This window comes from Peromyscus maniculatus, chromosome 23 (assembly GCF_049852395.1).
Source record: "Peromyscus maniculatus bairdii isolate BWxNUB_F1_BW_parent chromosome 23, HU_Pman_BW_mat_3.1, whole genome shotgun sequence".
Taxonomy (NCBI): Eukaryota; Metazoa; Chordata; class Mammalia; order Rodentia; family Cricetidae; genus Peromyscus; species Peromyscus maniculatus.
The window spans coordinates 13,942,073-13,957,138 of record NC_134874.1 but is presented as its reverse complement, the minus strand read 5'-3'; the positions used below and the strand labels follow the sequence as shown (position 1 = coordinate 13,957,138).

Below are 15,066 nucleotides of genomic sequence, written 5' to 3'. Positions count from 1 at the left end.
TGACCCTGTGGTCAGAAGAAGGCCTTAGACACTAACTGAGAAGGGGCCGGAGCCAAAGCACCCAGGCTGGTAGCAACCCACACTGTGTAAGTGTGTGAGACAGAAACACACAGTCAGCCCTCCACTGCCTAAGTCAGAGCTCACAGTGCCCTGAGCAACGTCCTGGCTCAGCTTCACATGGCCGAGGGAAGGAGGCAGCACACATTTATAGCTAAGAGTGGCAACTAAGGACATGCAGCGGGAAGAGAAAGCCACCATCACACTGGTGGAAACTGGGTTAGTGCCTTCTGCAAAAATCAAGACAAACATGCAAGACTCTGGCCGGCTGTCTCTGCAAGCTTGTCGGGTTCTAGAAGTACAGATTAATGACCAGGTTGGCACGGGAGCTCTGTTTTATGCTGAGGTTTTTCTTTCCCCACGAGTGGCCTTTGCCATTCTGCCTGTGAGAGCCTCCCTCCCATTGGACAGTCAGTACTCTGCTCACACTCCCCCCCACGAGCTTGGTGTTCCGCCAGCAGCAGCTCTGCCCGTTCCGACTGAACACACTGTGCCGCTGGAAACCCGACTGACTGAAACCCGAGCCACAGTCACATGCCGGCGAGCTGGGCTCCACGGGCAGCCACCTCCACCTCACATCAGGCCAGCAGAGTGTGCTACTAGCCTGCCTGTCCCCAACCTTGCTGGTGGATCTGCTACTCAGAGGTCAGAACAGGCAGCAGCCAATCAGGAGAAGCTGTCAGGGGAGCTTGGTATCTACTGAGGCCTTCACTCCAAATGGTTCTGGCTACTGTGTGTTACAGCCCGCTCAATAACACAAGCGAGCTGGTTCAGCGAGGGCTCAGGGGTGACACCTGCTGCCAAACCTGACACCCAAGGTTAATCCTGGGAACCCACATGCTGGAAGGTGAGAACTGACCTGCACACCTGTGCCATGACACACACACCACCTCCAAACATACAAAATAAATAAATATTTTAAAAATACAGTAAAATGTCTAATCAGACGCTCTTCCCACTAAGGCAATCAGCCTGACCTGAAAGCTCAAAGCACTTCCCTTTCTCTAGGAGTCGGCATCAACACTCATTTTTTTAAGGCCGGGTCTTGCTATATATAGCCCAGGCTGGCCTCAAACTGGTAATCCTCCTGCCTTAGCCTCCTGAGTGCCAGGATTACAGGTGCAAGCCTACCTAGCAAGCAGATTATTTAAACAGACAATACCAAATACTTAATTATAGCATATCCTCACTCTAAAGCCAAAGATGGCAGAAATACCCATTTTATGTCAGTTTGACCTTAAGATCTGGCTCCCTGTGAGGTAATAGGCAGAAAAGAAAGGAATAAGCACAGAGAGCATTCGCTAGGAGTTTCCTCACAGAAGAACTCACGGGGGATTGCCAGTAAGCACTCGCAGTCCCTAAGATGGCCAAGCAAGGTGTGGTTCGAGCCTTAGACTTACTCTAGTCTACAAAAAGAGCAACTACAACTTAAATGTAAAGTGTTCCAGTTGTTTGGAAAGGTTCCTCCTGGAAGTTTACAAATAAACTAAGAGACATTCGCAATCAGCAAGAAAGAGAACACCTGAGTGACCCCCTTAGGGACGGAAGCAGGTCTGGACACTTCACTTTTGTTGGTGTGTGTATGGAGAGCACCTCTGAGTGGGAAGTTATCTGACAGACAGGACAGACATCTGCCTGTGCTCCCCTCGGCTCCCAGTCAGTCACCACAGCCTGCACAACCTCTCGTGTGACGGTATGTTTACAGCAACCCGGCTCAGCTGTGGTACCTCCGGAGAACAGGAGAACTGTGTCAAGCTACATCCTGCTCCAGGGAAGGGCTGCAAGCTTACCTGTCACTCAGGACGACCCCCTCGGCCTCCGGGGGAGCGATGGAGAGCTGGAATGGAGTGTTGAAGTAATGCTGCTGCTCATCAGACCGGTGCACAACTTCGCCGCCCCGGACCACCAAGAAGCCCGAGTCGCCCAGGTTTGCTGTGTGTAAGCGGTGGCTGCTTCGGTCCAGCACCACGATGCAGGCTGTGCTGCTACCTACCAACAGAAGGGCACCTGGTCACTCTCCCTGGGCTGCTGCCACGCGTCACTCAGCTCCAGGGGGCAGCTGTGGTCTGAATCTTGTTTATACAGGACCACCCTCCTCTGCCCCACACCCAAGAACCTCAGCCGTAACCTAAGCAGGGCTGATGTGCGGAGGACAAGGGGTGCGGAGCACAGCAGGCGGGCCACCAAGGCGCACACTCTTCCTCCTACAGTGGTAGAGTGCCAGGGTACGGAACTTCCAAAGGCCCCAAAGCAGGTCACCGTGTTTTAATACTTAAATCACTGGAACAAGGGTACCTCACCTGACGCTATTCTCTAGTCACGGCAGCAAGACTTCACTAAACTCACTAACATTTAAAACAGCGACGTAACCAGCCGCCTTTTTTTCTTTCTTTTTTTTTTTTTTTTTTTTTTTTTGGTTTTTCGAGACAGGGTTTCTCTGTGTAGCTTTGCGCCTTTCCTGGGACTCACTTGGTAGCCCAGGCTGGCCTCGAACTCACAGAGATCTGCCTGGCTCTGCCTCCCGAGTGCTGGGATTAAAGGCGTGCGCCACCACCGCCCGGCTCTTTTTTTTTTTTTTTTGTTTTTCGAGACAGAGTTCTCTGTGTAGCTTTGTGCCTTTCCTGGAACTTGCTTTGGAGACCAGGCTGGCCTCGAACTCACAGAGATCCGCCTGCCTCTGCCTCCTGAGTGCTGGGACTAAAGGCGTGCGCCACCACCGCCTGGCTCGTAACCAGCCTTCTAAAGCAGACTGCCATCTGCGGAAGCCGTGAAGCACTTTCTGGAGCCTGACGACTCACTGTGTGGACACCAGCGGCTTGCAGATCACCTGCTTACTTCTCAGAGAAGGACCCAGGCGTACAGTCTCCGGCCTGGCTGACTGCAGCAAAGACTGCACCTGCCTCCACCAGAAGATGCAGCTCACCAGGGAACAAATGGAACACGCCCGTGTCTGTGCAACAATACAGACAGCTGGTTCTGAGATTATCACCAAGAACCGTAAAAAGGTAATGCAGGACTGGGCAGAGTACAGAGAACCCACTCACCCTTCCTCTGGGGAGGCACTGGGTAAAATGAATCTAAGAGTCACAGAGCTCTGAAAAATGTACACACTCTTTATCCAGCAGGTCTATCTGAAAGGAGTCGAGTAAGAAAACAGTAAGAAATGTAAATCAGACTGAAAGATAAAAACACTGCCCAAGAGCCAGAGGACTAGGAGTGAGCCACACGTCTCCCTGTGCCACTAGGGCAGGCAGGCAGGCAGGCAGGCAGCTTAGAGACCCGAGACTCGCAAGCGTGAGCACAGTCCCGCACTCAGCATCCGCACAGAAATAGCTAAGGACTGCCACTCGACACTCAGCAGTGGGAACAGTGGTCAGTCCATCTGCATCTGACCCCAGCCCTGCCACTCCCAGGCTGTGCGTTCTAGCCCTGCTCAGCTCCCTGTTCACAGACACAGGACTAAGGGTACACCCTCAGAGAGACTCACAGGAGAAACCAGTTCAGTCACGGCACACCCTTCAAGTAGGGTTATGCAATAACAGCCATTAGGAAAGTGTTAAGGAATACCCTTGGAAAGGGAAGGTAAGTGAAACAAGCAGATGAAAAGTTAGCATTGGGGGACTGGAGAGACGGCTCACTGGCTAAGAGCACTGGCTGCTCTTCCAGAGGACCCAGGTTTGATTCCCAGCACCCACCTGGTGGCTTATGACTGTCTGGAACTCCAGTTCCAAGAGACCCATGCAATGCTCTCTTCTGGCCTCTGTGGACACACATATACACTCAGGCACACACATATACACAAGATAAGTAAATAAGTTAAATTAAAACAAACAAACAAAAAAAAACAGTATTGGCTTGAGATGTAGCTCTCCAATCATGCACCAAGTCCTGGGTTCAGTCACCAGCATCATGTAAACTAGATGTGGGGCCCACAACTGTGATCCCAGCACTTATTTGGGAGGTAAAGGCACGAGGTTCAACCACACACTGAGTCTGAGGCCAGCTTGGACTGCATAAGACCCTCTCTTATTAGGAAGAAAAAAAAGCTAAAGCAATCAAATGGACTGTGGAGAAACTCGGTGAGTCCCACAGCGCTGCTTTCCAGCTGTTCACCACAGGCAAGCCACTCAGCCAGCTGTGGAGAGGGAGTTCCTGTGTGCCTGCCTCACCAGGTGCAAGGCACAGCACACACAAACTGTGCGCCACCATTCTGAGCACAGACACGAGGAAGGAAAAGAAGTGCAGATGTGACTAGTATTCCGTTTTCTCAGAGGGATTCCGGATATTTGCTACACTGTCTCAATGAAAATGTGCAGCTGAATGTAAAGGATTAATACAGCACATTGCATCACTGATGGTCGGCAATTCAGCCTCCTTGTTACCGGAAGCAGACTGACTAATAGTGACCTTGACAGTCCTTCAGTGCCTACGAGAAGGCAATGCGGGTGCTGCCGCCAGCCAGAGCGCCGCCAGGGCCTCTCACGACCTGCTGCACAGCCAGCTTTCCTCCTAAACGCCTTCAACACTCCTCAGGACACAATGGCTACACAAGAGAGCTTCTGGAAGCTGATGGCATTAAATCTTAATGGAATCAAATGGAATGAGGGACGACACAGCCGTGGAGCTGCTCCTCGGTAAACACCCGGTGACTCACTGTCACCATCCCAGGCCACCATTTCATGCCCCCGTGGAATGAGAATGGTCCTTGGGAGTGATGATGGGCTCCCACGGCCAGAGCAGGAACAATGAACGAAGGCATGTGCAGCCTGCAGTTTACACTCCTCCCGAGTGACTGCCGTGGGCACAGGGCTCAGACCCCACCCTCGTGGGAGAGGAGGGGCTGAAGACGAGGGTCGGTGTTCGGATGACTGACCCACACCAGCAGGTGCCCGGGCAACTCTCGCAGGTCAAACCTCTCAGCCAAATAAAGTACAACCTTACTAGGTCTGAGCCTCAGCTTCATTTCTTTTGTGGTGCTGGGCACTGAACAGCTTTGTGCACGCTAGACCTGTGCTCAAACGGTGTAGAGCACCAACTGCAAGACTCCCCCACCCCTCTAGTTAAGGCCAGGTCTCGCTGTACAGCCCTGGCTGGCCTGAAATTTGCACTGTAGATCAGGCTGGTCTCAAACTCAGAGATGCACCTACCTCTACCACCCAAGTGCTGGGATTAAAGGCGTGAGCCACCGTGGGCAGCAACCATTCAGATACTTAAGAACTTACTACTGTATGTAAGGGTTTCTGAGGACCCTTACATCAACAATAAAGGCTTGCCCTTTAGAGCAGATTTGCTTTGTAGGCTTTTTAAGAATTGCTGAATCAGAAAGCAAAGGCAGTCTGGGGAGATGGCTCAGTGGTTAAGAGCACCCAGATCTTCCAGAGGACCTGAGCTCCATCCCCAGAACAGACAGAGAGTGAGTGGCTCACAACACCTGTGTAACTCCTGGCCTCCACAAGCACCTACACATGACACACTCACAGAGACACACACATAAGAGTAATAAAATAACTTAAAAATCAAAGCAGAGTGTAACCATCTCGTTTACGATTCCACTTAACAAGGTTTAGTCAATTCAGCAGTCAGTCGGCCAGACCTGCTCCAGTTCAGCTGCAAATGCCCAGGAGGTGTGTGGGTCAGGTCAGGGAGGTGTATGCACACCAAACATGGCAACAAAGGATTTTAGAAGAAACAGTAATCCCAACGTTATAAGCAAACTTCAAATATGTCCTTAAATTTATTTATTACTATCTCCAAGTTACGTGGAGTGAAAAGGAAGGAAAGAAAATGTGCAGAAAAAAATCAGCTCCCCACTCCCCAATTCAAACCTTTGGCAACAAAAAAGCAGGATATTCTGCACTGTAACTGGCTACCCTATGTCCAAGTAAACAACAGGGCTGGAGAGATGGTGCCCACTCCCTGGAACACCCTGGAGACTGCCCCGGAGACTGCGTTCCACTCACAGTGACTTATCCCCAGTCCTACAGCTCCGACACAGCTCCTGGGACAGGATCTAGACTGTCCCACTGACCCAAGCACAGCCTCTGAGCACAGCAGGAGGAGCAGCAGAGGCCCTGTCAGCCTGCACCTCAGCTCCAGGACCTGAGTGCTGGAGAGAGAGAACCCACTCCAGGAGGCTGTCTTCTGACCTCCACATATGTGCTGTGGCTCACGAGACCCCCCACACAAAGAAATAAATAAAATGTAGTAATAAGAGGAGCGCAGGGGACTGCTGAGATGGCTGGGCAGGTAAAGTGTCTGCTGGCCACCTGAGTGATCCACACAGAAGAAGGAAAAGATGGACTCCCTTGAGTTGCTCTCTGACCTCCACATCTGGGCACGCACCCATAGTACCACTAATAAAATACAAACTTGAAGAGGAAAAGGTGCTTGCTGAGAAAAGCAGCACCACGCAGAACCCCAGGAGAGCTTCCAGTAGGAGGAAGATGAAGCTGCTTACAGAAGACTGAAGGGGGCAGTGAGAAGGAGCCTCTGTGAAAAGGGTTCAAACCCAAGGCAGGGGACATCTTATGTCACTGCCCACTTCAAATGCAGGTGTGAGCAAGGGAGGCTCCTGGTAACCAGAAAGGGTCTGGCAATTGAGAATGCCAGGCACCATCGGCAACAAAGCTCTCTGAGTTCGAGGCCAGCCTGGGTTACTGGTGAGATCTTGTTAGCCATTAGTGAGTGGTGTGAGGAGGCCCAGTCGTCTACTCACCCAGCAAAGGGACTTTGTTTTGCAACAATTCACAGTAGCTCGTGGTGAGAATCCCGACAGGGTTGCTGGGAACGAAGCGTCCTTCTTTTACTAATCGCTCACACGTTCGCATTAAAGTCCCTGAGAACTGAGACGGGTCCACTCCATAGTCTCTCCATCCTCCAACGCCATCTGCAACTCCTGAAACAGAAAAAAGTGCTCTGAAAACCACTGCCACTGACTGAGAACGCAGCTCAGTGGCAAAGCTGCTGCCCCGCACACACAAGGTCCCCAATTCAGTCCCCAGTACTGCCCAAAACAACCAAGAAACCACTGTCACCAACTTCCCAGCAACCCTTGCAACTCTACCTCACCCTCACAGCTCACCCCCACGATGCCCACGCAGCCTCACTCAAGAGCACCCCTGTACAAACATCTCTGTTCAGCACCCCTAAATCATCTGCTTACTATTTAGTCTTTCAAATATTCATGACGTGGTGGTGCATGCCTTTCAAGCCAGCAGAGGTGGGCGGATCTCTGTGAGCATGAGGCCATCCTGGTCTACAGAGTGAGTTCCAGGACAGCAAGAGCTACAAAATAGAGACCCTGTCTCAAAAACAAAAACAGCAGCAAGAAATCAAATATTCATGAATAAACTTAACTACCAAAGGGCATAGTATACTGGCTAAGACTTCAAGCTCACCAAAATTATTACCTTTTTTTGGGGGGGGGGGCGGGGGGGAGTTTCAAGACAGAGTTTCTCTGTGTAGTTTTGGTGCCTTTCCTAGATCTCACTCTGTAGACCAGGCTGGTCTCAAACTCACAGAGATCTGCCTGCCTCCCAGATGCTGGGATTAAAGGCGTGCACCACCACTGCCCAGCAAATTATTACCTTTATACAGAAGTATCAGTTATTAATATTGTTGATTTTGTAAGAAAGAATAAGTTGATTTTTTTAAAAAGATTCATTCATTCATTCATTCATTCACTTAATTTATTTTTGGTCTTTCGAGACAAGGTTTCTCTGTGTAGCTCTGCCTGTCCTGGACCTCACTCTATAGACCAGGTTAGCCTCGAACTCACAGAGATCCACCTGCCTCTGCCTCCTGAGTGCTGGATTAAAGACGTGCACCATCACTGTCTGACTAGGGAAGTGTTTTGCCTGCATCATGTGCATGCTGCCTGTAGGGGGCAGAAGAGGTCATAAGACCTTCTGTGAGCTGCCATGTGGGTGCTGAGAACCGAACCCGAGTCTTCTGCAAGAGCATCCAGTGCTCTTAACCACTGAGCCATCTCTCCAGCCTCTGGCTCTTTCTTTAAGTACCAATGTTAGTGATAACACTGGGCCAGAGCTGGCACTCAGTACAAAAGGCAAAAGCAGAGCCAGAGCAAGTGCTCATGCACACAAAACCTGGGGGGGAGGGGACCAGCCCCCACCATTATTTACCCCAGGGACTCTTGAGGAACGAGGGAGAAGAGACTTAGAAACAGAGAGAAATGCAGGATAGACTCGAGTGGGCCTGGATCCTTATCCAAACAGGATCCAGGACTTTATTCCAAAGGTCTATTTATAACAATGCTAAGGGGTGGAGGAGCAAAAGAACTCCTCCTTGCTAGTTACAGTCAAGTAACTAGAAACACCTGGTACCCAGGCTCGTGGTCCAATCAACCTCTTATGCAGTCCTTCCCGGTACAGTCACTAGGAAACCTAGTGGTCTACAACAGAAACCAAACCCCAGAAGCAAGAAATACACATATAAATGACGCTACATCAAATAATAATAATAATAATAATAATAATAATAATAATAATAATAATAAAGAAAGAAAGAACAAAATGGAAAACATATTCCACCCTTTTCCTCTCCTGCAGAAAAGAACCACAGCCCTGTAGGGCTGGGCTGGCCAGTCCATGTGTACTCAGGGATCTCTGGAGACAAGCTGGTCCACACTGAGCTGTGCTGTGAGTGGACTCTGAAAACTTAGTACGAACAAGAGAGAATGTTGTCATTATTTTATACTGCCTAGATAGTCCAATAGTATTTGGGAGCCAGGCCTGATAGTACAGGCCTATGATCCCAGCTACTCAGGAAGACTGCAAGTGCAGGCCAGGCTGGGAAATTGAGTGATTCTGTTTCAAAATAATAAGTCAGAAGTGGGCTGAGCTATAGCTTAGGGGCAAAGCCCCTGCCTAAACGTTCAGAAAATCCTGGGTCCAATAACTAGTGCCTTGAACAAATAACATTCTGGGTAGAATTCACTAAGGAGAATGCACTACAAACTGATTTCACTTTTTCCTAGGACATTTAACATCACATAAGTGGCTCATGTTGTATTTCTACTGGATGATACTAGTGTGGACTTTCACAGGTCCACAGGGCTGCTGGTGAGTGCAGAGTCTGCTCAATGCTCCATTCAGGACGTGAAACTAATGTTCCGTCAATAGAACCTGGACGTCAATATTGTACCATCTCCTATCTCACCCCTTGCAAAACAACACGCTTCTTGCTCTTTGCAAAGTTAAAATCAATTTCTGCCTAGTGGCTTTAAAGAAACAGAAAATGTCAGACATATATGTAACACAAATTCTAAACGGTTTTTTTAATAAAAACCCAGACCCAGATATTGGGTTAAATGATGACAGATCAGAGACAAAGGAACAAGCCGCAGCCACCACCTCTCACCTCACCAACTCCTCAGCCTGGAGGAGCTCCAGCCGAAAGGGCTTCTAGCCAAAGGGCTTCCTCAGCTGAAAAGCCTTTAGTTCCTGTCTCCTCACACCTTATAGACCTTTCTCCACCCACCATATCACTTCCTTCTTAGGGATTAAAGGTGTGTGCTTCCCAAGCAAAGGCATGAGATCTCAAGTGCTGGGATTAAAGGTGTGTGCCACCACTGCCGGGCTGTTTCTCTCCTAGACTGAGTCAATCTCATTTAGTCCTGGGTGGCTTTGAACTCACACAGATCTAGACAGATCTCTGCCCCCGAGTGCTAGGATTAAAGGTGTGTGTCACCCACTGCCTGGCCTCTATGTTTAATCTAGAGGTTTGTTCTGTTCTCTGATCTTCAGGCAAATCTTATTACGGTACACAATATATCACCACACATACACACATTCTGGAAGGAGCTGTAAGGAATACTAACAATAGTTGTTCTGAAATAAGGGACCAACAGCAATTAATGAAAGAATGTCTAGGGGGTGATGGGGGGGTACAGTTTGGTGGGAAGAGCACCTGTCTCGCATGTGTGAAACACTGGGTTCAATCCCCAGAACCACAAAAACAAATATCATACCATTTGCTATTACTTGAATTTTATCTTTACCAAAGCATGGGCCATGGCTTTATCTTATTGTGTGTTCATATGTACGTGCACATGTGTGTGAAGACCAGAGGTCAACAACTTTCCCCCTCCTCCTCCTCCTCATTTCAATGTGTGTGTGTGAGGAATGTGTGCCTCAGTGCCCATGTGAAGGTCAAGGGACAGACTCATGAGGCTGGTTTTCTCCACCCACCTTATGTGGCTCCTGGGACTCCAACAGAAAGCATCTTCCTTGACCCGCTGCGCCTCCTTGCGGGCTCTCCACCTTACTTTTTGAGATAGTATGTCTCACGGAACCTTGAGCTCACTGACCCGGATGAAGCAGCTGGCCAGGAAGGCCCAGGAAGTCTCCTAGCTCCTGCCCGCAGCATTGGACTATAGTGCACACGGCTACGTTAGGTTTTTATGTGGGTGCTGGGGATCAAATGCGGGTCTTCATGCTTACTTTATCAACAATCAACAGAGTCATCTCCCTAGCTCCCAAGATTTTATTTTTAAATTTAGGGGGGAGGGGCAGACAAGATGGCTGAGTTAATAATGGCTGAGCAGAATTTGATCCCTAGGTCCTACATGTACAGAGAGAGAAAATTGTCACAAGTTATCCTTTGACCTTCACATGTTAAATGTTGTGGCATACACATTTCCAAAGGCAGACAGACAGACAGACACACACAAATAAATGAACTAATAAATATATATATATATATATATATATATATATATATATATATTTTTTTTAAAGCCGAGTATGATAGCACATACCCATAAACCCAGCACTTGGGGATTGGGAAACCAAGAGTTCATAGCCAACTACTTTGTTTGGATAGCAAGTCGGAGGCCAGTCTGGGCTACACACACCCAGAGAGAGACAGAGACACGAAGAAACAGGTAGGCTTGTTTATTTCATATTTAATTATGTATTTATATTGTAAGGCTCAAGTACTCTACCATGTAGCTACGTCTGTGGCCCAAACCCAACACTTTCTGAGTATGAACCCCGCCCCCCATACAACATTGGCATTTTTGTACACTCAACTTTCACAGCCCCCTTCCAAGAGCATACTTGGACACGACTGGCTGAACGTGATGGACACAGGAAACTTTCTCTGGTGGCGGTGGTTATCAACAGAAACACACACAGTCCAGAAAGAAAAAGGAAACAGGGAGACAGTGGAGGAGACAGAAGCAGCGAGCGAGCAAACTTCACTTCGGAGAACTCCAAACCAGCTGACGGGTGGATGAAGCCCGGCATCTGTTTCACAATAACTGGGGGTGGAGGTGCGGGCGACGGAGGAGAGAGGAGTCGGGCTGGTCATGAATGGAGTGTTGTTGAAGCGGAATGAGAACTGCACTCACCTCTCCCTTGATATACTGGAAGATTTCCACGTCATCAATTTAATAAAATGATGGCAACACTAACAAAGCTAAAGAAAAGCCACCTCGTGCCTGCTGCGTGCAAGAGTCTGGCTCAGCACGAGCTGCCGCCAGGTGAGGTTTGCCGTCATGGGAACCCATGAGCCTAGCAGTGGGCTGGGGTGCAGGCAGGAGCCACGCGAGACACTCCTCACAGGAGACACTCCTCACAGGAGACACTCCTCACAGGAGCTAGTAGCGAGTTTCACCCTGGTCTCCAAGCAGGTGTGCCAGACAGAGGCCAGAGAAAGGAAGAAGGCTTACTGGGACCCTTCTGAGGAACTCTTGCTGCACAGGGCTTAAATGTAACAATTTATGTTAAAGCACAAAATTGGAGATTACAGTCCAGGCACACCATCTGATGATGAATCATGCACTCTCCACTGGCTGCTCAAGGAAAGAACTTGTTCTTAACTGGTCTCTGGTCCAACAACCACATTAGCTGAAAGTAAAGATCAGCAGGCTGAGTGACCGGACAGCCCTCCACAGCTGCCAGGCCTCTCCCGGAGCAGCACCACCTTTTAGGTACCCGTTTGCCTTTCACAGACAAGGATCCCAGGCAAAATGGAGCCTTGGGCTCAACCTCTTGAGGGGAAAAAAGAAACTCAAACAGTACTTCAACAATAAAACCACAAGAAAAAAGCCTTAGTTTGCACCTGCAATCCACTCCCTAATCTACAAGGGTATGGGGCGCCAGAATCAAGCGAGAACCAGAGGGCCCTGCACCACAGTGTATCTGAAACTTCAGACCACAAGAGAAGGCGAACCAAGCCTGAGGGAAAGCTGCTATTCAAAAACGCATGTATAAAGGCAAAACCCGCCGGGCAATGGTGGGGCACACATTTAATCCAAACACTTGGGAAGCAGAGGCAGGCGGATCTCTGTGAGTTAGACTCGAGGCCAGCCTGGTCTACAAAGCAAGTCCCAGGACAGCCAGGGCTGTTACACAGAGAAACCTTGTCTCAAAAAACCAAAAGGAAAAAATAGAAAAGAAAAAAAGGGAACAACTGCTAAAACGGTGACCTGGAAGGATTCCTGAAGACCACTAAAAACATCAGCACAGTATTTACCAACAGCAGCAGCTGCGGTCACAGTGTGTGGCAGCCTAGTGTGCCTGCACTAGGAATCCCCTCTGGGGTCCTAGCATGAATGGGGAATGTTTACAGGCCTTCTTTGAGTGGCACCTAGCTGTCCCTAGAGGGTCCTCTCATTTTCACAGGCAGAGAAGGCGTGGGAAGGGACCTGTCTCACAGGGAGCCGGTCCTCCATGGGACTAGAAAAGGAAGAGTCCTGGATTACAAGAACACCGCACGGCAGCCTGAGGGTTTGCCTACCCAACACACAGAAACTTTTCGGGTCTAGGTGTTAAATATATGTAATAAAATTAACTGCATTGCATTGGTCTGGGTTTTTTTTTTTTTTTTTTTTTTTTTTTTTTGGTTTTTCGAGACAGGGTCTCTCTGTGTAGTTTTGGTGCCTGTCCTGGACCTCGCTGTGTAGACCAAGCTGGCCTCTAACTCACAGAGATCCGCTTGGTCCTGCTTCCCCAGTGTCTGGATTAAAGGCGTGCACCACCACTGCCCGGCGTGTTGGTCTGTTTTATTACATTTTTCATGGGGGGTGGGGTGGGCACACCAAAGTATATGTGTCAGTCAAATGATAATATGTGGGGGTCTGAGTTTTCCTTCCCATGTGTCCCAGGGATCAAGCTCAGGCCATAGTTCTTGGCGGTAGGTGCCTTTGCCTTCTGAGCCATCTTGCTGGCCCTCTCTCCCCACTGTCTTCCCCAAGGTCTGATCATTTACTTGTGACTCACAACACTTATTCTGGATTGGACTCGGACTTCGAAGCAGAAGTGCTCCGCAAGGACAGCCTACATCTCTTGGTAATCTGCTGTTGGTGTTTTTCTTTGGCTTCCTTCATTCTCTTGACCAAAAGTTCAGCATCTTCTGCGGCCTCTCGTCTTCCTTAGTGTGTCGTTTCTTCAGAGCACTACGAGTCAGCGTCTGTTACAGGACTCTGGAGGAACACGACACTGGATCTTGGGTACACTGGTCCTGGGCCTCTCACCTTCTTTGTTTATGGGTTTCTGACAACATCTTAGTGGACATCGTCTCCTTTAGAGACGGAAATAAATAAATAAATCTTTTTAAAAAAAAAAAAGAAAAAAAAAGACCCAGATCTTAAAGGTTATAAAAGCACAGTGGCGGGGCTGGGGAGATGGTGCAATGGTCAGGAGCACTGCCAAGACACAGTAGCACGTGTCAGTCAGGAAGAGTCCGTCTCTTTTGTCTTACAGTAACCGAGGTGAGAACATGCAGAGTGACACCCACAATGCATCCTGAACAGACTTGTGCTTCCGCCCTCCAGCTCTCCTCGGCACCTAGCAAGAAGAATGCCTCTCACTCAAGAGAAGGAGCACTCTGCCCTGGGTCAAGACAGCTTGCTTCATGGGAAAACCTTGCATCAACAGGTTTCTAGGGTTTTGTCTGTTTGTTTGAGACATGGTCTCTCTATGTAGTCCTGGCTGTCCTAGAACTCAATATGTAAGCCAGGCTGGTCTCGAACTCACAGATATCCTCCTAGTTCTGCCTCCCAAGTACTAGGATTAATGCCTACATGCACTACCACACCACACCCAGCCTGTATCAGTAGAGTGTTGACTAGCTAATGCACAGCTAGAAGAGTGTGGAGATGCCAGTGCAAGATGCTGATCTCACCTGGGATGTGTGCTAAGCCCCAGGGTCAGCAAGCAACCATGTGGAAGTGTCTGCATGAAGTCAGGCACTGAGCTGGATGAGATCTGATGCCACAGTGGTGGGTGAGAGGCCCAGGGAAGGACAAAGTAAGGGATTGCAGAGGTGTGCGCTTAAAGCGATTTTATCTTAGGCATGAGAATCTTGGCCAAAGAGCTCACCTGTGGACTGTATCTTAACTTCAGGTAACAAATGATGACCATAATTGATTGAGTTCAAGAAACTATTATGTATTCAGTCTATATCTAGTATCTATCAGTAGAGAAAGGCTGAGAAGGTAGGCTGAGCTATAGTGAAATTAAATGAAATTAAATGGCCTTTAATGCCACCTGAAGAGTCGCCATGGAATTCAGAGGCTGCCTTTAACTCACTGTAATCATCTTATGTCTCCAGTAGTGATGTTCTGTGAGCACACAGCTAGCTCAAGTGTTTCCTTTGACCCCCAAATCCAATTATAACTATTATTAGATTAAGATAATGGTTACATATTAGAACAGCTGATCAAAAGCCTGAGAGGGGGTTACAGAGCACAGAAAGTCCTCTAGTTACATCCAATGTCCTGAGTTGGAAAAGATCAACTACAAACTACATTCGGCATTAGATTTGTGTTTGGTCTGAAACAGGGTCTCTCTCTACCTGAGGCTGGCCTTGAATGTGAAGCAACCCTCCTCTTTCTGGCCAGAGACTATGAGCAGGATCTAGATCTTGGGGCCGGAGAGATGACTCAGAGGTTAAGAGCACTGGATGCTCTTCCAGAGGACCTGAGTTCAATCCCCAGCAACCACATGGTAGTGGCTCACAACCATCTCTAGTGAGATCTGATGC

The 15,066-nt window shown here is 48.9% G+C and overlaps 1 protein-coding gene across 1 annotated transcript in view; it reads right to left on the bottom strand.

Moving 5' to 3' along the window:
- Positions 1-15,066, bottom strand: part of Pptc7 (protein phosphatase targeting COQ7) — a 39,738-nt gene that overhangs the window by 7,639 nt on the left and 17,033 nt on the right. The window contains exons 2-3 of the mRNA XM_042268553.2: positions 6,773-6,952; positions 1,848-2,046 (exon numbers count right to left, since the gene is read on the bottom strand). Coding sequence (XP_042124487.2) covers positions 1,848-2,046; positions 6,773-6,952 — 379 coding nt within the window. The remainder of the gene's footprint in view (positions 1-1,847; positions 2,047-6,772; positions 6,953-15,066) is intronic.